This window comes from Mesocricetus auratus, unplaced genomic scaffold (genome assembly GCF_017639785.1).
Source record: "Mesocricetus auratus isolate SY011 unplaced genomic scaffold, BCM_Maur_2.0 Super-Scaffold_100015, whole genome shotgun sequence".
NCBI lineage: Eukaryota > Metazoa > Chordata > Mammalia > Rodentia > Cricetidae > Mesocricetus > Mesocricetus auratus.
This window is the reverse complement of record NW_024429198.1, coordinates 4,540,483-4,566,412: the sequence shown is the minus strand read 5'-3', so window position 1 is coordinate 4,566,412 and position 25,930 is coordinate 4,540,483. Positions and strand designations below refer to the sequence as shown.

General features: G+C 39.0%; 1 protein-coding gene across 6 annotated transcripts in view; it reads right to left on the bottom strand.

The window, feature by feature from the left end:
• The window catches only part of Cplane1 (ciliogenesis and planar polarity effector 1), an 88,498-nt gene extending 67,185 nt beyond the window's left edge, over positions 1-21,313 (bottom strand). For 2 of the 6 annotated variants that reach the window (XM_040757596.1, XM_040757598.1), the window contains exons 1-14: positions 20,934-21,303; positions 14,973-15,101; positions 12,523-12,658; positions 12,110-12,229; positions 11,379-11,611; positions 9,639-9,745; positions 8,112-8,268; positions 7,541-7,644; positions 6,529-6,711; positions 2,830-3,079; positions 2,536-2,688; positions 1,635-2,389; positions 511-719; positions 235-315 (exon numbers count right to left, since the gene is read on the bottom strand). In XM_040757596.1, coding sequence (XP_040613530.1) covers positions 235-315; positions 511-719; positions 1,635-2,389; positions 2,536-2,688; positions 2,830-3,079; positions 6,529-6,711; positions 7,541-7,644; positions 8,112-8,268; positions 9,639-9,745; positions 11,379-11,611; positions 12,110-12,229; positions 12,523-12,658; positions 14,973-15,053 — 2,569 coding nt within the window. In that variant the 5' untranslated portion in view covers positions 15,054-15,101; positions 20,934-21,303. Of the gene's footprint in view, positions 1-234; positions 316-510; positions 720-1,634; positions 2,390-2,535; positions 2,689-2,829; positions 3,080-6,528; positions 6,712-7,540; positions 7,645-8,111; positions 8,269-9,638; positions 9,746-11,378; positions 11,612-12,109; positions 12,230-12,522; positions 12,659-14,972; positions 15,102-20,933 lie in introns of all 6 variants that reach the window. The other 4 variants (XM_040757594.1, XM_040757595.1, XR_005881580.1 and 1 more) reach the window with 3 other exon arrangements.
• Positions 21,314-25,930: the final 4,617 nt, after the last annotated feature.

Sequence of the window (25,930 nt, the reverse complement as noted above, 5' to 3'; positions counted from 1 at the left end):
CTGCAGGTTTTATCACTAAACAAGGTGGGTAGGGAAACTTAACTAGACAGCATTGAAAAGATTTTAAAAATCAAGAATAATTTAAAATACAGTACAGTGTTTCTGACAGTCAAGTTCCCTACAATCTGCATCTTACTGAACAGTAAGATAAAGTGAACACTCTGAGGCTATTTTTAATTTCTGCAGAATATTAATTTATATTCTTACCAATATAGGTTTTTAAATATCCCTTACCTTTCTCTTGGGTTTCTTGTAGAGCCTTCTTCCACAGATGAACTGATTTTTCATATGATCCTAACAAAAAGCACTCTTCACCTAAGGGTTATTTTACCCAACAGTTAGTTACAAGTGATTACATTACTTTTGTTTACTTTGTTTTAAAATGCAATAGATTCATCTCCAGCCTGAATTATTCTGAAAATCAGGTAAGTGCAATTCATTTTGAAAAACCAAAGTCCAGTTATCATTTCACATACCCAAGGAGTTAGAAACTGTTTATAAGATACTGACCATTGATAGGTGTAAGTTCTAAGGCTTGATTCAAGCTATCCCCAGCCATTTGCAAGTTAGTCTGTAGATGACATAACAGAGACTTGACAAAAGATACTTCATGTGTTATGTTTTCAGTTAACTGGATGTCACCATCAGGAATTCTTCGGCTTAACTGTGCTTGATACCATAAAGTTTTTTTGTACAATAGTCTCCAAAGAGCAATCAATCTGTACACAAAATTAGATAATGGTCAAAACCAAATTCCATGAGTAATGACAACAAGTTTATGTTCAGAAGCAACATACTGACCCAGCTAGTAGTCGTAGTTCAGTGACAAATTCATATAAGGACAACAAGATTTTTTTTTTTTTTTGGTTTTTTGAGACAGGATTTCTGTGTATTGTTTTGGAGGTTGTTCTGAACTCACTCTGTAGACCAGGCTGGCCTCAAACTCACAGAGATCCGCCTGCCTCTGCCTCCTGAGTGCTGGGATTAAAGTCGTGCGCCACCAATGCCCGGCTGGACAACAAGACTTTCACAAATGTTTTATGAACCTGCATATATTTTTCATATATACTTAACTTTAATTCAAGATCATTATGACTGCCCAAGACCAAAAAAAAGTGTGTGGTTTTTTTTTATGTTTGGGGAAAAAAAAAACCGGGAGCAATTTTTGATTGACACATAAAATTTATATATAGAAAAATATTTATATAGAGAGGCTGGAGAGATGCCTTGGGGGTTAAGAGCATTTGATCCTCTTCCAGAGCACAATATTGGGCGGCTCACAACTGCCTGCATCTTCAGCTCCAGAGCATCCAATGCCCACTTCTGGCCACCACAGGCAGCCCCCCTCCATACATACACATAAAATAAAACAAAAAAATAAATGTTTAAAAATCAGATAGCTATATCAGGGATAATCTATTACTCTAAAACAAGGACTTAAATATTTTTAAAGTAACATATTTTAATGGTGGGATCCACATGGTTACAAAGTTTCCCTCTGGAGTAAAAACTATTCTGGGATTAGTACTAACAGTTTAAAACCTTATAAATATACTAAACTTACCATATTATACACTTCTTACTATAGCATAAGAAATCCAGTGTTGTCATAGTAATAGAATTACTTTTCATACCTGTGGCCTGGCTTTTGAACAAGATTGGTGATGTGGGGACAAATCTTCAAAGGTGAGTTCCAGGACCAACGTTCCTTCGAAGATGGAAAAAGTGGGACCATTAGTGAGTCCAGCTCAGCTGTTCTCCTTCCATCAGCTGAAGCTGAAACGGCCTCAGGCTGAAGACTGCAGATGCCATCTAAATGGTCAGCAACCATTTGGAGTAAAGAAAGGCAAGCTAAAAGCTTCTCTGAGAAGAGCCCATTTTTTTGTTGCTGAGTCAGAAAAAGCTTTACAGTATTTGAGGTCAGCGTTATCAAATGGCCTATGTCTTGTCTGTACCTCAAATCCCAATAGTGAACTGATAGACACTGATGGAAAAGTTGAAAGACACAAATGACCCACTCATTATGCTTCAGACTCTCATTTAAAAACAGGTCAAACTTCGGCAGAGGACATTTTATAAACTGAAGAACATAGAAAAAGTGAGTGATGCAAAGTACTGTGTAATTTAACATCAAGTTTTTTTCTGTTACATTTTTTGAAATTCCTATAGTCCAAGCTGCAAGTAGTTTTTTCTGGATACAATGTAGTTCTGCAGTAGTTCTGTCTGTCTCCTTGGAATCATCCTTTGCATGAACTGTATCAAACATAGATGCAAATTCCAATCTTCCTTCCTTGATAATGCTAAATCTTAGATCTTTTCTTTGGTTACAAAAAGGAAATGAATTGTTTGGAAATTGTTCAACTTCATTAGCTTCTTCTCCTTCAGAATCCTAAACACAAGGGGAAAAATTATATCTAATATCATTCAAGCCTTATGCATAGGATCACTGTATTGTTCTTAAACTTCTCTTTCCTTTAACAACAACAACAAGATCAACGAATTTCTCAGGTAAGATCAGTATGTACTAATAAGTACCTGAACATCTGTAGTTTCATTTAACTTCACTGTTTCTTCTGCCTGTAGAAATCTAGGGACAGTGCCATGTACTGAACCCTCCTTTCCTTGATGCTTTAACAGGCTAGACCTTAAGGAATCCAGTGATCGCAAGTTCAGGCCTTTGTGCTTTGGCTATGGGAAGAAAGACAGATGATTTCCAAGCACAAAATTTTATCTGTAATTCCAAAGCAATTAAAACTTCTAGTGTCAAAAAGACTAGTATTACTGTTGGTACAGTTTTAACTTTGAAAGGAATACCAAAAGGCACTGTACCTTAGAGAGCATCATACTTTGGTATGCTTTCTCAAGCCTCTGGGTTGAATCAATTAGCAAGGACCTCATGAGCGCTGTTGGAGACTGGTCATCAAGAAACCGAAGGGTTGTGACCATATATCCATCAGAAATAATGAGGTAGGGTAGCCGTGAGTGTGCTTTTATAGAAAACCTCTGTCTCAGAGGGTCACTCTCAGAAGCTGATGAATCTACAGAATTATTTGAATCTTGAAATGTAAACTGCTGTGGTCTAGCAAACAAACATGAAAAGCCAAGAATCAGCAAGAGAAGGATCTTAAAGGAAGTAGTCATATTATTCAAAATAAATGGCAAAGAAACCACATAGAATGATGAGAAAGCAAGCAGATAAACAGACATGAAACCATTAAGTTTGTATAATTGACTTCCAGGAATTACAATGGTGACCAAAACATGTCTTTACATGTTTCCATTTTATCCCTAGATTTTGTGACATTTATTATGTTTTGTTTTGAATTATATGCAACCTGTTTAAGAATTATGGCATCTTACTTTTTTAAAAATATTTTATTTATTTATTATGTATACAGTCTTCTGCCTGCGTACCAGCAGAAAGCACCAGATCTCATTCAAGGTGGTTGTGAGCCACCATGTGGTTGCTGGGAATTGAACTCAGGACCTCTGGAAGAACAGTCAGTAATCTTAACTGCTGAGCCATCTTTCCAGCCCCGGCATCTTACTTTTATTATTAAAGAATTAAGTAGCTAGCTTTCTTTCTAAAATAATGTAGATAGAGGAATAGAATTGCAAGAATTAGAATTAGTACAATTGTTATAAAGGAGGAAAAAATAGGGCATTTGGAGAATATAGTGGTGAGTGACATTTTATGAATTTAAAATTAAATGTCTCTCACATAAATATGTGTCATAATTCTACATTGGGTTCTGATAGCTGCTTATTACATTTAATGTTTTATAAACATAAAAGGAGACACATTAATATATTACAGGTTTTTAGACTAGAGAACTATTAAAATACAGATTGGGAGATCTGGTTGATAAAGCATTTTCCTACTGTGTGCAAGGCCCTTAGTCTGATCTCTAGCATTGCAGAAAATAAGTGAGGATGCCCAAGATCTCAAATATAGATTGCTTTTCATTAACTAAATGTCCCACAATAGGTTAATTAGAGAAATGTAAGGAACCATTAAAAAACATGTTAACTGCAGACTGTATCAGTCTATAGAAAAGAAAGTGAGCCGGGCGGTGGTGGCACACGACTTTAATTCCAGCACTTAGAAGGCAGAGGCAGGTGGAGCACTGTGAATTCAAGGCCAGCCTGGTCTACAAGAGCTAGTTCCAGGACAGCCTCCAAAGCCACAGAGAAACCCTGTCTTGAAAAACCAAACAAAAAGAAAGAAAGAAAGGAAGGAAGAAAGAAAGAAAGAAAGAAAAAGGGAAATGATTGTGGGTATGTGCTTGACTGTGTTTAGCAAAATAACAAGGCCTAATTTTTAGTGACAGATAAATGCTAATAGGAAACTAACATTTAGTGCAGTGGAAGCATTTTTCTTTTATTCTCTTTAACCTAAAGGTTAATTGTTTTTTGTTTTATGTGTATGGAGTTTTGCCTGCATAAATGTCAGAGCATACAATTTCCGAGAGACAGAGAGAGTTACCCACTGAACTCAGGGAGTAAAAGCACTTGCCACACAAGCCTGACATGTTAAGGTGGAAGGAGAGAATTGCTTCCATTTGTGCACTGGGGCATACAAGTGCCCACACATGACATCATAACCACACATATATACACACAGAATATTAAAATAAAAATTTTTAAGTTACAAAAATAAACACATTTCATGTAAGTCATCATATGTTGAAAGAAACTAGCACATTACTATTATTATAAATGCAATATGAGTATCTTTTTTCTTTTTTTTTTTTTTTTTTTTTTTTTTGGTTTTTCAAGACAGGGTTTCTCTGTGGCTTTGGAGGCTGTCCTGGCACTAGCTCTTGTAGACCAGGCTGGGATTAAAGGCGTGTGCTACCACTCCCCAACCATATTTTATTTTTTCAAGTAATGAATATCTATTAGAAAAAGAGTTAGAAAAGCCTTAAAATACTAACTTTAAAGGAGAATGGTGTGAGGAAATTACAGTAGAAACAAATAAGGGCCTAAAGGTCATCCTCAGCACCCACATGGAGGTTCATGACGTCTGTGTGTGACTCCAGTCCCACAGGATCTATCACCCTCATCTGGCCTCCCTGGGCACAGAATGCACAAAATTCAGACATACATGCAGACAAATACCCATACACATAAAATAAAAGATGAAGGCCAAAAAACTGGAAAAAAAAAACCTACAACTTTCACAGCAGGAATTGACACAGTTTTCTGCTAGCAGTAATTCTAGCTCTTAGAGCTGGAGAGATGACTCAGCAGTTAAGAACTTTTTCCTGCTCTACCAGAAGGCTGGAGTTTGATTCCCAGCAACCATGCCAGTCATAACCACCAGCTCCAGGAGCATCTGAGGCCTCTAACCTCCAAGGTTACTGCACCCACGCCCACACACAATTTTTAAGGCAAATTAATTAATTTTTTTTGTTTGTTTTGTTTTTCAAGACAGGGTTTCTCTGTGTAGCCCTAGTTATTCTGGAACTAGCTCTGTAGACCAGGCTGGCCTCAAACTCAGAGATCCACCTGCCTCTGCCTACCAAATGCTCGGATTAAAGGTGAACCACCACCACTGGAGTGAATTAAAATTTTTTTTTTTTTTTTTTTTTGGTTTTTCGAGACAGGGTTTCCCTGTGGCTTTGGAGGCTGTCCTGGAACTCGCTCGGTAGACCAGGCTGGTCTCGAACTCACAGTGATCTGCCTGCCTCTGCCTCCCGAGTTCTGGGACTAAAGGCGTGCGCCACCAACGCCCGGCGTGAATTAATTTTTAAAATAGCTCTCTACATATATCTAGCTATATATAGTAAATAAAAAAGTTACTCAGCACTTATTTTATACAAGAACCACATAGACTTACTTCATTCCCTCAATCCTATAAGACAATTACTGTCATCCTCATTTCACAAGAAAAGGCTTAAAGAACAATTTATTCATGTATACAATCAGGAAATATAAAAACTAGTATTAGAAACTTGATTTGTCTGACTACAATTAAAATCCAAATATGGCTAAACTCTTCAATCTATTAGTAACAGTTTTTTTTTTTTTTTTTTTTTTTGGTTTTACGAGACAGGGTTTCTCTGTATTGTTTTGGAGGCAGTCGGTCCAGCCTGGCCTCGAACTCACAGAGATCCGCCTGCCTCTGCCTCCCGAGTTCTGGGACTAAAGGCGTGCGCCACCACCGCCCGGCTAGTAACAGTTTTTGTCCTTTGAGAAAATATGTTAATTTTGAGTTACTAAGTGCTACACTTTTAAAATAATGTCATGTTTTATTATCTTTTATAGTAAAGATAAGTTCTCAGTACTATTAAATATTTAAATAATTTTATACTTACATAGTCACAATGTCAAATTTTCACCAGGATTATGCCACAAAAAGAAATAGGAAGAAAACTATAAATAATTAGGAACAAATAAGAAACAGACATATTGACATAATAGACTCACAGTAAGAAAAAAACAAATTTGGAGATGAAATTGTTTTTGTAAAATTAATCACCAAAGAAAATGAGTTCTGTAAATAAAACAATTCAAATGTCTCACCTATATGTTATTAGTGGATGAAGAGGAATAAACTCAGCTGGCCCAAATTCTATAGAGCAACCAAGTGTAACTAACGTTAGCAATTCACCTAAGCAGGTCAATAAAACCAGGGAGCCACGTTTCAGTACACAAGACAGAAAAAGACTGTCATGTGTCCAGCTGATGTCAGCTACCCAATATGACCTAAAAAGAGCAAATGACAGTTTTAGAAAGAACTGGATAGTAGGCTACTGTAACATAAATTTTGTTAATTTTACTTTGAAAAAAAAAGCTTACATATATCTACTCCAACAATATTCCCATTAGAAGTTTACTAGGATTTATAAGCAATTTAGAAATGAAAATATTGCCTCAAGTTGAGCCAATAGTCAGCCATCTTTTTCCAAGACAGGGTTTTGGAAAAAGATCCAGGACAATCCTGGATCTTTTGCTTTGTAGACCAGGCCTGATGGCCTCCCAGTGCTGGGATTAAAGATGTGTGCACCATGGCCCTGCTGTATTTGGTAACTTCTAAAAGTTGCTTTATACAAAGTCTCAAATACTTTTAAAAGAAAGGTAGAGTAGAGAATATATAAATGCATTTTCTTCTTCACTGTTTTTTTCTATCTTCTTAGGAATAGAATTTTAGTAGGTAGAGCAAAACAAGGTTTTGTAAGGAAGAGTAAGATGAAATCTCAAGAGGGGGGACCATCATTCATTCAGGAAGGCTAGGGTATTCATAGATTTTTAAACACCACATCCGTGGTGATTTTTAGATAACACATGAGCTATAAGATGTATACAAGTTAGGTGTGGTGGCGTAAGCCTTTAATCCCAGCACTGGGGAGGCAGTAGATCTCTGTGAGTTTGAGGTCAGCCTCCAAAGTTACACAGAGAAAGAGAAACCCTGTCTCAAAAACAAAACAAACAAAAAAGAAAGTAAATCACATTTTTTTATCTAAATATATTTATGTAATTAGTAGAGTTTCCAACTTCAACAACCGTCCCCAGAAATAAGCACATATTTTCTTACCTGGTAAGTGTAGCTGGGACCACAGGATTCTTGTTACTACATCCTTTAAGACCACCACAGAGAGTAACAAAATTCAGTGTGTTTATAAACAATACCTGAGTTGCCTAGAAGGGTGAAAACATGACATAACCAATGACATTACCTTCTGTGTATATTATTTCCTAGAAGTTGAAAGAGCTGTTATTATACTAACAAATAAGTAATCTTTCTATGCCAAGCAGTACTGACAGCCCTTTTAAATTGTTCAGAGTAGCCCTACACTTGAAATCCTCCCACAGCTGGGATTAGCAGCTTTATCTTTTCACTTCTTACTTTGTTTTGTTGAGTTTGAGACCAGGTTTTACTATGTAACTCAGGCTGACATTGAACTCAAACCCTCCTGCCCCAGTGTGCAGAGTGCTGGGATTACCAGTATTTGTCACTAAGATAAGATTTTTAATTTTACATTTCTTCAAAACAGCTCTTGAAAATGATGACAGCTGATTTATATAACTTTACCAAACCACAATAGACTGAAAACATTACTTTAAAAAACATAAAGTAGCCCTAAGGACAGACGCTAGTTTCTGACCTTTGGGTCTTTCTGATTAAGAGTTACAGCCAGGGCAAGGCCATCTCTTGAGAAGGCCGAGATCAGAGCTCCTCTTGACTTCACTGACTCACACTTGGGCGTCAGACTGCACAGGAGACATTCCTGTTGTGTCCAGTGAACACGGAACGGCAACGACCTAAGAAAGCAATGAAATTAATGACAGCAAGGTTCAACAGGGTTTCTCTGGGTAGCCCTGGCTGTCCTGGAACTAGCTCTGTACATGAGGCCAGCCTCAAACTCAGAGATCTGCCTCTGCCTCCCAAATGCTGGGATTAAAGGAGTGCACCACCACTGCCTGTCAAGGATTAATGACTTTATGTACATACTTACTTTTGATGTTTTTGCGATGAGGTCTCAATATACAACCCAGACTGGAGTTGAACTTCTGGGTTCAAGTGAGTCTCTTCATCAGTCACCTAAGTAACAAACTCTACAGGCATACATGCCAAGTTCATATAACAAAAAAAGGGTCCATCTAAATCTCAGTGTGGATGTACATATATGTATGACACATCAGTGACTGTTCAGTAACTGTCAGTAAATCTAGTTCAGTATTGGAATTTTCTAAGTAGAGTTATATTCCACAATCAAACCTAAATATACTTGTTTCATCTAAATGTTTAAACATTTTTACATAACAGCAAACTATTTACTGCAATCATAAAAATAGGGGAGAGGAATGAGGACAATAGGGATATGAATATGATCAAATGAAATGTCATAAGGAAAATTTTATTTTTATGCAATTAATGTATAGTTTAAAAACTCAGAAAAAAGTAGGGGAAACAGAACTCTTTTTAGATTATGTCAATTTCCTACATTTGTTTTAAGGGATAATTAAATAGGTGTATATAGATAGTGATCAACCTACTTACAAACTTATTTTACTTTTTATAAATTAAAGGACTGCTAACATAAAAAATTCATAAAAGTCATATTACTTTCCTAAATCTTAAGTAATATAAGCTTTTAATATTTTTTGCTCTGTTCTATGGAACTTAGAATACAAACTATTTTATTATTAAAAAACAAACAAACAATACTTGAGGATAGTCCTGGTGTCTCCAGCATTTGGGATGCAGAGACAAGAGATCTCTTGGGTTCAAGACCAGCACGATCACACAGAGTTCCAGGATAGCCAGTGCAGTGAGACTTTGTCCAAAAACACAAAACAAAACATAACAGTTGAACATTTGAATGTACAACCGTAAATTAAAATATTCTTGCCCCTTTAAAGTTCAATTCCTTTCAAAGTAATTATGTTCAATGAGTCAAGACAAATATATCACAAACTATACTATCTCTTTCATGTTTCCCCTTCTAAGAAAAAAAAAAAGAAAGAAACTTTCTAGATTAAATGTTTAAAAGTGAAAGGTAGAAGGGAAGGTCTACAAAGCTTTAAAAAACAGAAATTAGGACCTAAAAATCTTAAATATATACTGGTCAATGACAAAATGACAAAGCTTGTTTAAAAGTAGAAAGTAAGTAGGGAAATATTTACCTCACCTTACAGATGTAAATACATTCTCATACCACTGAATGGCCAGAAATGTTAACTTCAAGCATTCTCCAGAATAAAAAGTAAAAGAACATAGGCAGCAGTCGCCAAATAACTGCAAATAAATTTAATAGTTTAGTATAAAATTAATCTGAAAATAAATTGATATATGAAAATGTCTCATATATTTTCATTCTTAATAAATAGTAAGCTAAAGATTAAGTAATTTTTTCTTTGCCAGATACAAGGTCCTAATGGAAAAATCAGCCTAACAACATGAAGAGTTCTTTTGGGGCTGGGGAGAAAACCCAGGGCCTTGAGCATCTTGTTTACAACTCAAATTCAGTAAGGGATACCAAAGCAGGGAGATTTGTACTGGTATTCCTAGCACTATGGGGCAACTGCTAACCATATTATCAATATTACAATTGACAATATAAAATATAAAAGGGGCTGGAGAGATAGCTCAGCGGTTAAGAGCACTGACTGTTCTTCTAGAGGTCCTAGGTCCTGAGTTCATTTCCCAGCATCCACATGGTGGCTCAAACCCCTCTATAGTTGGATCTGATGTCTTCTTCTGGCTTAAAGTCATACATGCAGATAGAACACTTATACCCATAAAACAAATAAATCTTTGAAAAAAAAGATAATAAAAATATTATCAAAGTGACTTAAAGAGAGTAAAATTCCCAACATGCATTTAATGCTTGAGAAACAGAAATGTTTATTTGACTATAATATACAAATGTTACAGAAGTACTACATGCCATCATAAATGTGTTCGAATATTAGTTTGAAAAGATATACTGCCATTTACTACTGCTGGGAAGGTTCTTCTTTTGTAGTATTATGCTATTTCTATTAGAGTATCAGCTTATTGGGAGGGACCAATAAAATTTCAAATGCAATTTTTTCTTGGTGGGGAGGGAGATTAGAGGCAGGGTTTCTCTGTGTAGCCCTGGCTGCCTTGGAACTCATTTTGTAGGCCAGGCTGGTCTTGAACTCACAGAGATCTTCCTGCCTCTGCCTCTTGAGTACTGGAGTTAAAGGGCCCAATGATTTTTTTTTTTTAAAGAGAGGCTGTCACATAGTCCAGGGTGGTCTGAACTTATCATCTTGTCTCTATTTCCATAGTGCTGAGATTGGCATGTGCCAGCAAGCTTAACTTCAAAACAATTTCTAACAAAGGTGGATTTGGTAATAGATGAAAGTTCATGCACAGAGACTATATAATGCTATTTAAAATTTTTATTTGAACAACGAATCCATTATATACTGAGAATTTAAGATCTTATGGAACACTACCAGTTCTAGCTTATTAACTTATAGAACATGAACACATTTTATTTTAACTTGATTGTTTAAGATAAGGCCTTGTATGTAGCCAAGACAGCCTGGAGTTCAATTTGTAACCCAGGCTGGCCTTGAACTCTGTCTCCCAAATGCTTGGATTGCAGGTATGTATGTACTACCATGTTAACTATCCTAATCTGCCTCCCAAGAGCTTGGAATGCAAGTACATACTACCATGTTCACCTCAATGTTCATTACAAGTCATATTATACTAAGGGAAAGGAAGTTTTAATTTGAAACCATTTTTAAAAATATCTTTTCCAAACAGTAGTTTTACAACTGCTCTGACTAGTGACAATTATATGCAATTATACCCCTGACTAAATAGTGTCTCAAATAGAGACTGTTCTTAAAGCGTAAGAGGTCTACTGCATAGTGTCTCCTTTGGATTTTACCTCATTTTTGACAAAAACAGCATCCACTACAGCTTCTTTATCTTTAGAGGAAGGCAATAAAACGGCCTCTTCAGGTATTATCTGGAACCACTGACCAACCAATGGGAGGCTTTTAGAAGATAAGATATTCTTCAATTCCAAATATTCCCACAGAAGTATGCAGCCAGAAGATGTAATAAGCAGAACTCTTTTCCCATTTTCAGGTACATATAAGTATAGCCTTGAAGAGCTTGCTAATTAACACAAAACAAAGAAGAAAAATAAAACTTCCAAAATCTGAATTTTTCATGAAAGCATATAATTTTCTTTTCCTTTTTGACTTTTATGCAATAAGGTCTCATTCTATAGCTAGCCCAGGTTGGCCTCAAACTCTCTGAGATCCTCCTACTTCAGCATCCCAAATGCTTGCCTAGCAAGATTAGCTACCCCTGCAATGAGAAACTCAAGCTGTGTTACCATTCAGGATGTTAAAACTAAAGCAAACCGGCCTCCTCACACCACAAGACCTGCACTGTTATATAACATCAGGAACCCATTATCACAGCAATGACAGGCATACCAGGTTTTCTTCTTCACGTTAATGAGGTACAAAAAGGCACCAACCAAATTTCAGAGTGAACCTTATATAGACAGAAATATGCATATGTACATAAACAGAGTTACATTATCAAAATAGTAATATGAAAAATTTCAGTCTTTTTCCAGTCAAACAAAAATTTTAAAATCCCTACCTATTGTAGCTTTAATAACTTCTTTAGGTTTTTCAGTGACTTGTATCATTTTCAAGCAGTCTTGATCTTTGTTCCACAGGAAAACCTCTCCTGTAGTGAGGACTCCAGAGAGCCACACATCTGTTCAAAAATGAAATGCAATTTTTAACACACTATCACCCACTTGTTTTTTCTTGAAAAATCATAGTAAGCTAGCCTTTAGAACATATCAGTAGGCCGGGCAGTGGTGGCGCACGCCTTTAATCCCAGCACTCGGGAGGCAGAGGCAGGCGGATCTCTGTGAGTTCGAGGCCAGCCTGTCTACAGAGTGAGTTCCAGGACAGCCTCCAAAACAATACAGAGAAACCCTGTCTCGAAAAACCAAAAAAAAAAAAAAAAAAAAAAAAAAAAAGAACATATCAGTAGTACTTAACCATTACTGGATGTTGCCAGAAAAAAAACATCCTTCAACAAAGGCTGCAGACTAGGAATCTTCTTCTTTGTTCTTCCAGACAGTAAATTAATCTCATTTATGAATTTCTTATCCAAAAGAAAAACAGCTTCATTCTCCTAAGAGAAAAAAAAAAAAAACATGTGAAGTACTTAGATGGTTCCAAAAGTTAATTCAATCTTGTCTACATGAATTACTCTAGAAAGGAAAACAAAATAACATTTAAAGAGAAGCATAATTTATACCATAAATATAAAGTAAACATTAAACCCATTACCTAAACATTGTTTAGTCTGAATTAACACCTGGATTCTGGTGTAGCTCAGGGATAGACTGCTTGTCTAGCAATGAGGTCCTGATTCTACATCTATATATTCTATATCTAGTACTAAGAAAGTATGAAATAATAATAAAATACCCCTTGCTAAAGTTACAGGGTAAGGTGTTCTAATGGCTGCATTTAAAGCTCTTTAAAGGCTAACACTCTGGAACCATTTTCCAATTCTGCAGGCCAAAATTATTTATTGTCCTACTCATGTGAGTATCTGTTTGGAGAAGCTTTTTGTTTGGTTTTGGATTTTCGAGTCAGGGTTTCTCTGTGTAGTCCTGGCTATACTGGAACTTGCTCTGTAGCCCACTCTGGTCTTGAACTCAGAGATCTGCCTGCCTCTGCCTCCCAACTGCTGGGATTAAAGGCATTCACTGCCACCACCAGGCTGGACAAGTTTTTACACTATTTGATTAGATTAAAATGAATATGGCTTTGGAAATCCATAAGCTCATGACTCAGACAGATCCCTTTTCACTTTGTCTAGAAAAATTAAGGTATTTTGGATGAAGTTTGTGGAGCCAGCAACAGCGAAACGTCAGAACCTACTAAAAAACACAAATTATCAGGACTGAAGAGATGGCTTTGTACTTAAAAGCACTGGCTGCTCTTCTTGAGGTCCTGATTCAATTGTACTCTCATGGAATTTTCATGAAATCTGATACCCTCTTTCGGATGCAGGCATACATGCACACAAAACACTTATATATTCATAAAACATATAAGCAATATTTTGAAACATTCTAAACCTTAAAAAAAGAAAATAAACAAAAAAAAATTACCGAGCCTAGACTTACCAAGCTGGAAATACTATGGAACTTCGCAATCTGTTTTTTTATTAGTTTAGTTAGTGTGCAATGTATGGGTTTCATTACAACATATTTTCAAACATACTTATCACACATATTTTGCTTGTATGGGCCCATTATCCTTCCTTGTCCCTTTCCTACATCCAAGAACTCCCCTTCTGCTTTATTCACACATATAAAGTGTAGATGGAAGACGAGAAAAAACACACCATGTTTATCTTTTTCCCTCTCCCACTACCCTCTTTCATCTTGTCCCCCTCCCACTGGGCCCCCTTTTCCTCCCACATGATCTCCTTCCTACTTTCACATCCTATACACAGTTATTTTTAAATGCAGATTTTTTAATTTTGTGAAAAAGCATGCAGCATGTGTCTTTCCATGTCAGGCTTCTTTTGTCTAACGGGGTAATCTCTAGTTCACACATTATCCCTCAAAAGTTCTTCTTTGTGGCTGAATATATTTCACCTGTCTAGATGATTCTGATGAGTGCAAAAGCTGAAAACTCCTAGGCTGGAGGATGACTCAGTGGTTAAGAGTACTTGCCAGTCTTCCAGGAGACCAGCCTGGGTTTAATTCCCAAAACCCATGTGGTAGCTCACAACCCTATGAAATTCCAGCTCCATGGGACCTGACACCCTCTTCTGGCCTGTGTGTGAACCAACCATGCATGTAGTACATGAAAGGAAAATACTCATACACAGAAAAAAAAAAAGAAAGAAAGAAAGAAAAACAGTAGAGAACTCTTGTTACAGGGAAGTTAATGGTAGACTTTCTCACTGAATACTTGAGTCTTTATGTCAACAATTATTATAAATTAAAAGGGGATTCCATAGGTTTGCCCATTCTAAGGTGTAGATTATGAATTCACATATTATGAATGGCATTCCTAGATTATTAATGCCTTATGGCCCACCTCTCCTGTTCCATCCCTGAGGTTACTTTAAAGACACAATATTAGGAAACACTCCACTGTTTTGGTAGGGCAAGTGTAGGAAATTCAACTCCCCCTTTAAACATGATATGAAAGAAAAAATTGAAAGCAAAACCTTTTACCTCGACAGATGATTCAATTTTCTGTAAATGGTAACTTGTACATTATAACTTAACACATACATGCCACCCCTCCGCACACACACAGAAAATCCTGTTCAGGGGACAGGTGATCTTCTGAATATGATGTGTTATTTGGGGATTTTGGGGGGGGGATTAAGGCCACAGAATATTCCTACATCTTACAGGAAAAACACAAATTTAACAATTGTAAAACCATTAATATATGAATAAAGAAAAACTCACTTGACCCAACCAGGAAACTCTGGGCCAGGGTTTTTTCTGCTTGATACTTGTTGATGTCAAAACTTCTAATCTTATCTCCATGCTTGCTGAGATACCAATGACCAATTAAGCAAAGGCAGTCACAAGGTCCTGTGAATAATAACAATAATAATAAGCAGCCCATAATATTTACAGAGAAAGTTACTTTTCTCAACACTGTGACAACTGGATAGAAACCACCTAAGGAAGGTAAGAAAGATTTACTGTAGCTCAGTTTCAGAAGACCCAACTCACAGTTTGTTGGCCACATTCATCTGGCTTTAGAGCAGAGAGGAGAGTCTTCACCTCACAGGAGAAAGAAAATGGAGTAGGGACAGTGGAAAATGTATAACCTTTGAGGGTGTACTCCCCCCCCCCCAGTGATCTATGTCCTCTAACTAGACCAAACCCCTGAAATTTCCTGAAGTTTCCAGAACTTCCCAAAATAGCACCACAAACTGGGAACAAAGTAGTCAAGAAAATGAGTCTATAGGAAACATTTGAAGTTCAAATGATAACACTGAACATTTAGAATTTAGAATTTCAAGAATTTTTAATTTTTTTCAACAGCTTATAGTAATTCCTTTTTTTCAGGTAGGAAATTGTGGTGTGTATTGTACCCAAAACCTGAACAGAGTCAAAACACATTTGCTTTCTTTACACATTACTTCTCAGACAACGACATAAAGCAGGAAGGATACTGATGATCATTTCTCCATATGAGTTGCATTTCTCAGTGTAGCTGACTGTATTTTATACAGAAGGTCAGATATCCAGTCTTGTGCTCTTTCTTATTCTGACTTTGCTACTCCTCTGCTTCTTCCCATGACATTAAGGTAGATTGTGGACAAGAAAGTATAAGAGAAGTGATGCTATGGATTTTCAAAGCTAAATCACAAAAGGTGAGAAAACAATCTCTGGAGATAGTTATGAAACTCCTGTCACCAGGTTAGCAAACTGTTTTGCTCATCTAAAAATGAAAGCCACCAGGTGGTGGTGGTTTATGCCTTTAATTCCAGCACTCGGGAGGCAGTGGCAGGTGGATCTCTGTGAGTTCAAGGCCAGGCTGGTCTACAGAGAGACTTCCAGGACAGGCTTCTAAGCTATGCAGAGAAACCCTGTCTTGATCACTCTGTAGAACAGTTCACCTGAAACTATACCTGAACCCAAGCAGAGGGAAATCACTCAGAAAGGGAATCTCACTGATCAAAACAAGAACAAGAACAATATGCAGGGCTGGAGAGATGGCTCAGAGGTTAAGAGCACTGACTGCTCTTCCAGAGGTCCTGAGTTCAATTCCCAGCAACCACATGGTGACTCACAACCATCTGTGATGAGATCTGGCACCCTCTTCTGACCTGCAGACATACATGAAGCAAGATGTTGAAGTCATAATAAATAAAATCTTAAAAAAAAAAAAAGAACAATATGCATGCCTGGTGTTGGTGGCACATGCCTTTAATCCCAGCATTTGGGAGGGAGAGGCAGGCAGATCTCTGTAAATCTGAGACCAGCCTGGTCTAAAAGAGCTAGTTCCACAGAGAAACCCTGTCTCGTAAAAACCAAAAAAAAAAAAAAAAAAAAAAAAAAAAAAAGAGCTAGTTCCAGGACAGCCTCCAAAGCCACAGAGAAACCCTGTCTGGTTCCAGGACAGCCTCCAAAGCCAGAGAAACCCTGTCTCGAAAAACCAAATAAAATAAATAAACAAACAAACAAATAAAACTAATGGATTAAAACCTATGAATCAAAACAGGATACTGAATCCTTACTGAAGGAGTGATGAGATTTGCATAGTATCAGGCAGAATCCATTTAATCCAGTGACTAAAATGAATACTATCAGAAATGTGACAATTGGAAGTCACATACTATCTAATAGGTAAAATGAGAAGATCTTATCAGTGCTTCAATAGTAACATTTGTTTTGAAGAGGCATAAACTGATAACTATTGGGGAATATTATTTTAAGGTGAGTGACTTTTGTTTATGCTGCATTTGTTTAACTCTGAAGCTGTGTTAACTATCCATGTCTAAAACGCCTGGTGGCCCTAATAAAGAGCTAAATGGGCTAGGTGTTGATGGTGCATGCCTTTAATCCCAGCACTCAGGAGGCAGAGGCAGGTGGATCTCTGTGAGTCGAGACCAGCCTGGTCTACAAGAGCTAGTTCCAGGACAGCCTCCAAAGCCACAGAGAAACCCTGTCTCGAAAAACCAAAAAAAAAAAAAAAAAAAAAAAAAAAAAAAAGAGCTAAATGGCCCAGCCAATAGCGAGGCAGGAACAAGGATAGGTAGGGCTGATGGGCAGAAACAAGCAAGGAGGAAGCAGCAAGAGGACAGGAGGAGGAGGCTATCAGGGGTCAGTGGCCCAGCCAGCAATGGAGTAAGAGTGAATGTAAGGTATACAGAAACAGAGAAAGATAAAAGGCCAGAGGCTGGCAAAAAACAAGCCAAGCATTCATAACTAAGAATAAACCTCCGTGTGTGATTTACCTGGGAGTTGGGTGGCGGGGCCCCTCAAAAAGATCAAAAAGCAAAAAAAAAAAAAAAATCTTACAATTACAGGTAACAATGTATAACATAATCATAAAGAGGCATTGGATAAACCCAAAATGAGGGACATTTACAAAAGAACTAACTTGTGACCTTCAGTGGAGTCTAGGTCATGAAAGGTAAGCAGCAAATGAACAGTAGGCAACTAAATGCAATTATAGGATTCATCATTCTTTATATTAAAAAAAACTAAACAACTGGAAAATCTAGAAAACAAATATTTTAATATCTTTTAAATTTATTTAAGTTGATATACGTAACAGAAGTTCCTTATAATATTGTGTTTCACTGAGTAGAGCAGAGTTAATATCTATATACACCTGTTAAGGGATAATTGGAGTCACTGCATCGATTATAAGTAGTACCACTAAAATCGTTTTTTGGTGTATATTTTTAGTGAAACTTTAATTGTGATATGTTGTAGTTTTCTTTTTTTGAAAACAAATATTAAATGGTTGTGATAAATTAATTTTCTCTGAAGTTTATTTACTTATTTTGGTTTTAATGTTTGTTGTTGTTGGCCTGCTTTACATTGTACATACGCGTGTTTGTATGCCCATGCAGAGGCCAGAGGAGGGCACTGTCCATCTTCCTCTATTGCTTTTTGTCTTATGCTTCAAGACAGGATCTCTCAGTGAACTGGAAGTTTGCGGATGGCCATCCGGCTAGGCTGACTAGTCACTGTGCTCCTGGAATCCAGCTGTCTCTGCCTCCCAGCACAGGAAGTACAGGCACAGTCAACTATACCCAAATTTCTAAGTTGGTACTGGGAGTTCAAACTCAGGTCCTCATGCACCCACTAAGCCATCTTAGCAACCCTTCTGTGGACTTCTTTTTTGTTTGTTTGTTTGAAGAAAGGGTCTCATGGAGGTCAGGATTGCCTCATACTCCCTATGCAGTTAAAGATGACTTTTGAACTTGTGATTCTCCTGTCTCTATTTCCAGATAGGATTATAGACCTCCCTGCACAACCATACCTGATCTTGTGGTATTGTGAATAGGATGTTGTATACACTGGGCAAGCACTCAACCAAGTGAGCTATATCCTCAGCCCCAGCCCCAGCCCCCCAGGCTACCCTGGATAGAGTCTCCTGAAATACAGTGTGTGGGGAGGGGGGGCAGGGGTAATATCTTAACCAAAAAGCTCAGCTTCTCTCCATGACCCCTTCATGCCTTCAAATCAGTGCCAACTAGGAAATTTACACACTACCAAGTATGGTGGCCAGCACAAGATACATACATCTTTGACCTTCTTTGGACCATAACATCAGTGTGCCGACCTGGAGGAAATTTCGCTGGTCTCAATAAGTTGATCCTTCAGCCCCAGCTGACCAGTATCAATTGTCCCAGCAAAGCAAAGATTTCACCTGAGCAGTTCTTAATTCCAAGTGTCACTTGAATGACCCCGGTAAGAGTTTTGCTTCCTTCTGTGCTTCACAAGCCAGGCCTCCATCATCTGCATTTCTGCCCAACATTCTGTCCTTCCAACAAAACAGTCCACGGAGCTCTGAGCACCTTTCCAGCCCAAAATACAAATGCCATCACAATCCTCCCAAAAACATACGGTCAGGTCTGTCACAGCAGAACCCCGTGACCTGGTAGCAATTTCCATCTTAGTTAAGATTTCTATTGCTCCCAGCACTCGGGAGGCAGAGGCAGGCGGATTTCTGTGAGTTCGAGGCCAGCCTGGTCTACAAAGTGAGTTCCAGGACAGCCTCCAAAGCTACAGAGAAACCCTGTCTCGAAAAAACCAAAAAAAAAAAAAAAAAAAAAAAGATTTCTATTGCTGTGTTAAAACACCGTAACCAAAAACAACTTGGGGAGGGCTGGAGCGATGGCTCAGAGGTTAAGAGCACTGACTGCTCTTCCAGAAGTCATGAGTTCAATTCCCAGCAACCACATGGTGGCTCACAACCATCTGTAATGAGATCTAGTGCCCTCTTCTGGTGTGTAGATGTACATGGAGGCAGGGTGTTGTGTTTGTAATAAATAAATCTTTAAAAAAAAAAAACAACTTGGGGAATAAAAGAGTTATAGCTTGTAGTTCATCATCCAGGGAAGTAAGGGGAGAAATTCGAGACAGGAATCTGGAGGCAGGAGCTGATGCTGAGACCACTCAAGATTGCTGCTGACTGACTTGCTTCCCATAGTTCAGCCTGCTTTCTCATACACCCCGTACTAGCCCCCCCAAGGGTGGCACCACCCACAGTGAGCTGAGCCATCTCATATCAACCAAGAAAATGCTACACAGGCTTGGCCACAGTTCCAATGGGGTGAAATGGCAGCATTTTCTCAGTTGAGGTTCTTTCTTCCCAAATGATTCTAACTTGTGTTAACTGACAGAAAACTAGCTAACCAGTGTCACCTAACAAAAGGTCAGGCGTTCCAAATTAAAGATGATTTAGCTACACAAGACAAAACAAATGCAGTATTTTATCTTGCGTCAGATGACACAAATTGCTATAAACAACATTACTCAATGCTGTTTCCTAAATTTGATGACTACTTGCTACATAAAAAAGCATTACTAGTGATATGCAATAAACTAAATTTGAAGAGAGAATAAGAATGTACAATATATGCAATTCGTCGTCAAAACGTTTAGAAAGCTATTTCTAGGGGCTGGAGAGATGGCTCAGAGGTTAAGAGCACTGGACTGCTCTTCCAGAGGTCCTGAGTTCAATTTCCAGCAACCACATGGTAGCTCACAACCATCTATCATGAGATCTAGTGCCCTCTTCTGGTGTGCAGGCAAATATGCAGACAGAACACTGTATAATAAAAATAAGTAAATTAATTTAAAAAAAGAAAGTTATTTCTAAGTAGTTAGTAACTCCTAAATACTATGTGTATGCACATGTATAAACGATAAAATATGGCAAAGCATAAACAACTGGATAATCTAAACAAAAGTACATATTTAATTATATTATTTTTGAAACGCTTATGCAAAAAAAGAGGCAACTATCGGTGACTATTCTAATAGACTCTACTAGAGACAATAATTTTTTAGTTTTGGTTTTGTTTAATGAGTCCTTACTTCTAGATATGAAAGATAAACACTTATGTATTTATGCCAAGGGTTTGCTTGGAAATACGTAGACTTATATTTTGCAAGTAAAACGTAAAGGACTGCAAACCACTTCACGATTTTGGGATAGAGTCCTACTGGATCATATAATCTTCCATCATTTACAATTCGAAAAGTCACCTCCGGGACGCAGCAAACATCATTTCTGACGCATAATGCATCACCTCTCAAAACAGCTACTGGATAGAGACCAAGCGCCACACAACAGGCAAGAACTGAGGGGGGGGGGGGAATTCGCTGGATCATGCAAAAATACGGAACAGGAGCAATCTGTCAAGTCTACGGGGATGGGGGAAAGGGTACCTTCATTTCAAACAAATCCGAGGGAATTTCAAGGGAGCCATTGACTTTCCGGGGTTTCTGCCACCGAGGATGCTCGGGAACCGCGTCCATTCCTGGCTGCTCCGTCGCCGGCTAGGGTCAGCTCACAAGTTTCCTCGTGAGAGTGTGGCCGAAGAGTGGCCCGAAGGTCCCCCGAGGAGGTGCGGGAGACGCTGCGGGGAGGGCGGCGCCTGGAAGGCCAGGGAAGACCGGAGCGGGAAAACGGGGTCCCACAGCGAGGCGGGACTCGCGGGGACACACTGCCTGGGGAGGATTCCAAGGCCGTTACCTCCCGCTGAAGTCAGCAGAGCCTGCGGGAATCCGGAGCCGAGGCGAGGAGGCCGTGCCCGCCTCAACGAAGCCGCGTCCTGAAGACGCGACGGCGGGAGCGCCCCACCGCGCATGCTTCGTGCAGCTCCTAGGGGTTCCCAGGCTCCGCCTCCTGGGCAGCTTCGCGCCTGCGTACAGAGAGACCCCTGCCTGTCTGCGAGAGTGCTCTTCCCGTTCCAAGTTTGCCCTGTTCTCCCTCTTCTCCCAAGGGTCCTTCTCCCCGCCCGGCTCCTTCCTGCCCTCTCATCAGCTCAGTAGCCTCTTCTCCACCATCGCTTCCTTAGGTGCTTGTCTTTGAGTTCCCGGGCAAGCAACAACACCTACACCTACGGGACTTGGCTGTGAAGAGCTTTTGTAGAGGACCCTAGTTCGAGTCCCCATCACATACAGGGTGACTCAACCCTGGGTGACTCCAGTTCCTAGGGAACTGACACCCTCTTCTTGTTTCCGTGGGCACCAGGCAGGTACACACGCGGTGCACCTACATACATGTAAGTGAAACGGTCATAAAATAACAAGTCCAAAACAAAACCTAATTCTCCCTGGAGGAGCCCTCGGTAGATCTAAAAGGAAGGCGTTGACTGCCATCAGTAAACGAGAATACTGGAGAAATAAAAATTTTTTCCTAGTAGGAAACTATGGAGCATTTTTTTGGGGGGGTCACTTGTACAAATTTTATTTCTTCTCTTGAGACACATCTATTTAGTTCATTTGCCCAATCGTCAATGGAATTACTTATTTGTTGTTCTTTTTTTTTTCTTTTTACCTCTTTATAAATTCTGGATATTAGTCCTCTTTTATATAACTAGCCAGAAAATATGCTCACCTCTTCTCTTTGTCTCCTTTGATATGCAAAAACTTTTATGTAATTCCACTTGCTATTTTTAAATTTTTGCTTCCTGTGCATTTGGAGTCCTATCCAGAAAAAAATCATTAGCTATAGCACTATCTTTTAAGTACTGCCCATACGTTTTCTTGTGATTGTTTTAGGGTTTGGGGTATTAGCATCTTTGACTCATCTTGAGGTTTTGGGTTTTTTTAACGTGTGTCTATTTGTGTAAGGACGCACGTCTATGGCTTGGATTTGGAGCAGCCAACTTTCTAGCAGCCTGTTCTCTCCTTCCACCACGCTGTTTCCAGTTCAACCCAGGTCACCTAACTTAACAGCGAGTACCTTTACCTGCTGAGCCATCTTTCCCAGCCCTAGAGTTACTGTTTAAGGTGGTAGTTAAGTGCATACCCTGTTTTCTAAGCAGCATTTGATGAAGAGTCTGTCTTTATACCAAGACAGTAACTGTCTTGTTACTATGGTTCTGTGTATGTCTTGAAATTAGGTAGAGTGTGGCCTTGAGCTTTTCTCTTTTTGGTCAACATTAATCTGGCTATTAGGGATTTTTTTTTGGTTTTTGGTTTTGTTTTTATTTAATTTGTTTTGTTTTTGAGACAGGGTTTGTCTGTGTAGCCTTAGCTATCCTAGAACTACCTCTTGGAGACCAGGCTGGCCTTGAAACTCACAGATATCCACCTGCCTCTGCCTCCTGAGTGCTGGCATTAAAGGCATGAGCCGCCACCACCCAGCTAGGATTATTTTTTCTAGATGTATGAAGAATGTTGTTGATATTTTTATGAGGTTGCATTAACTTTAGTTAGTTGGAATTTTTAATAATATCAGTTCTTCAAACTCTCCCATTGACCTGGAACTCAACACTTAGGCCTGACTGGCTGGCCAGTGAGCCCAAGGAATCCTCTCTCCTTCTTCCCAGTCCTGGGAACACTGGACATCACCATAGCCTGCTTTTATGAGGGTATTAGAGACTGAATTCATCCTCATGTTTGCATAGCAATCCCTTTTCTCATTGAGCTATACGCTCCCAGTCTCATAAGCAAATACATTTAACACACACACACACACACACACACACACACACACACACACACACAATCTTTTTGTGCTGGGAGTTGAGCCCAAGGCTGTGCACATTACACAAGCAGATTACCATTGATCTATATACCTAACCCAGGCATGTTTATGTGTGGATAATACTTTTTGTTTTGGCTGCATGTATGTCTGTGCATCATGTGCATGCCTGATGTAGGTGAAGACAAGAAGAGGGCATGATATCCCCTACAACTGGAGTTATGGACAGTTGTGAGCCTCCATGACAGTGTGGGAAGTAGAATCCAGGTCCTCTGGCAGAACAGTCAGTGTTGTTAACTGCTGAGCCATCTCTCTAGTCTGTTTAGTCTGTGTCTATATTTTAATCAGTGGTTAAATAGGTGTGTTAACTCATTGTCTTGGTTGCAGTTCTATTGCTGTGAAGTGACACCTACTCCAATGTCACACCTCCTAATCCTTCTAATCTTTTCAAAGAGATCTACTCTCTGGTGACTAAGTATTCAAATATATGCAACTATGAGGATTGTGGTAGTTTGAATGAAAATGGCCCCCAAAGGGTCATAGGGAGGGGTATTTTTAGGAGGTGTGGCCTTGTTGGAGTGGGTGGGGCTTTGCAGGTAGAGGTGTGTGAATGGGGTGGCTTTGAGGTATCAGGCACTTAAACCAGGCTTAGTGGCGCACAGTCTCCTCCTGCTGCCTGTGGATCAAGATGTAGAGCTCTCAGCTTCTTCTCCCATACCATGGCTGCCTGTGTGCTGCCATGCTTCCCACCACGACAATAATAAACTAAACATCTGAACCATAAGCCAGTCCCATTTAAATGTTTCTCCTTTAGAAGAGTTGCCATGGGGGGGCTGGAGAGCTGGCTCACAGGATGAGCATTGGCTGTTCTTCCAGAAGATCTGAGTTCAATTCTCAGCAACCACATGGTGGTTCACAACCATCTGTAATGAGATCTGATGCCCTCTTTTGGCTTTCTGGCATACCAACAGATGCTGTATACTAAGTAAGTAAATCTAAAAACTGTTTTTAAAAAAAAAGTGTTGCTGTGGTTGTGGTATCTCTTCACAACAGTAGAAACCCTAACTGAGACAGGAGTCAATCTTTTTTCTTTTGAAATGATTTACTTTATGTGCATTTCTGTGTTGCCTCCAAGTATGACTGGGTGAGGGTGTCAGGTCACTTGGAGCTGGATTACAGACAGTTGTGAGGTGCCATGTGGGTGCTGGGAATTGAACCCTGGTCCTCTAGAAAAGCAATCAGTGCTCTTAACCACTGAACTATATCTCCAGCCCTCAATGGGAGGGCATTCTTATTCAAGTCACCACACTCAAAAGAGAACTGGTGTAGTTTGATTACTTATCTATTTGCTATGTCAATTGACAGTTTAAATTTTAAAAATTCTCATGTTGATATGTCCTATCATACATTTATGTCCATGTCATTTCTAATATTTTAATCCTTTTTTCTAATTTATTTATTTTTATCTCATATACTTTTCTGTTTCACCTGCATATATATCTTTAAAAGCATCGGATCCCCTGAAACTGGAGTTACAGGCAGTTATGAGCTGCCATGTGGGTGCTGGGAATTGAACCTGGATCCTCTGGAAGAGCAGCCAGTGCTCTTAAATGCTGAGGCATCTCTCCAGCCCATAATTTCTAAATTTTTATTATTGTATTTAGAAGTACATTTTAGAATTTTCTCTGTGATTTGCCCTGTTCTTATTTCATCACATTGTTTGTGCATGTGTTTCACTTAGTTTCATGAAGTGTTTTCGTATCTTCTTTTACATTTATCCTTTTATTCTGTATTCATGTAGGAGTACATTATCTGCTTCCTGCTCTTCTAGAGGATCTGAGTTTTGTCCCCAGCAGATGTGCCGGTGGTTTCCACCCATCTGTAACTCCAGCTCTAGGGACTCCAGAACCTTCTTCTGACTTCCTCAGGCACCAGCAAACATACAGAAAGACATTGACATACACTTAAAAAAATTTAATCTTTTAAAACATAAAAACCAGACATGGTGACACATGTATACCTTTAATCTCAGCACTCAGGAGGCAGAGGCAGGCGGGAACTCTGAGTTTGAGGCCAGCCTGATCTACATTGTGAGTTCTAGGACAGCTAGGCCTCCATAGGGAGAACCTGTCTCAATAAAACAAAATAAATTAAATAAATAACAAATAACAGATAGATTAAAAACAACAGATATGAAAGCATCCCCAAATTAGGAGCCTATATCATCAGCCAGCAGAGAGGATGGGAATAAGTCTTTTAAAATGGGAGGCTTACAACCACCTAACAGAAAGTCAGTGAGTAGCCATATGGAGTTCCCAATTAACTTTCTCTCCAAAGATGAGCTTCCAGTTTCCTGTTCATGCTGCAGGCATTTTTATATCATGGGATAAACAATAATGAGGTCTCTAGGAGATGGCTTATGTCTTAATTTGGGGTTCTATGCTGCAACAAAACAAATGACCAAAAGTTAATTGGGAAGGAAAGGGTTTATTTGGCTTACACTTCAGCATTGCTCCTCACCTCTGAAGGAAGTCAGGACAGGAGCTCAAACAGGAGGCAGGAGCTGATGCACAGGCCATGCTCAAGGCAAGTACTGGCTTGCTCCTCTGGCTTGTTCAGCCTGCTTTCATATAGAAACCAAGGACGACCAGCCCAGGGATGGCACCACCCAGCATGGGCTGGGCCCTCCCCCATTGGTCACTAACTGAGAAAATGTCTTACAGCTGGCTCA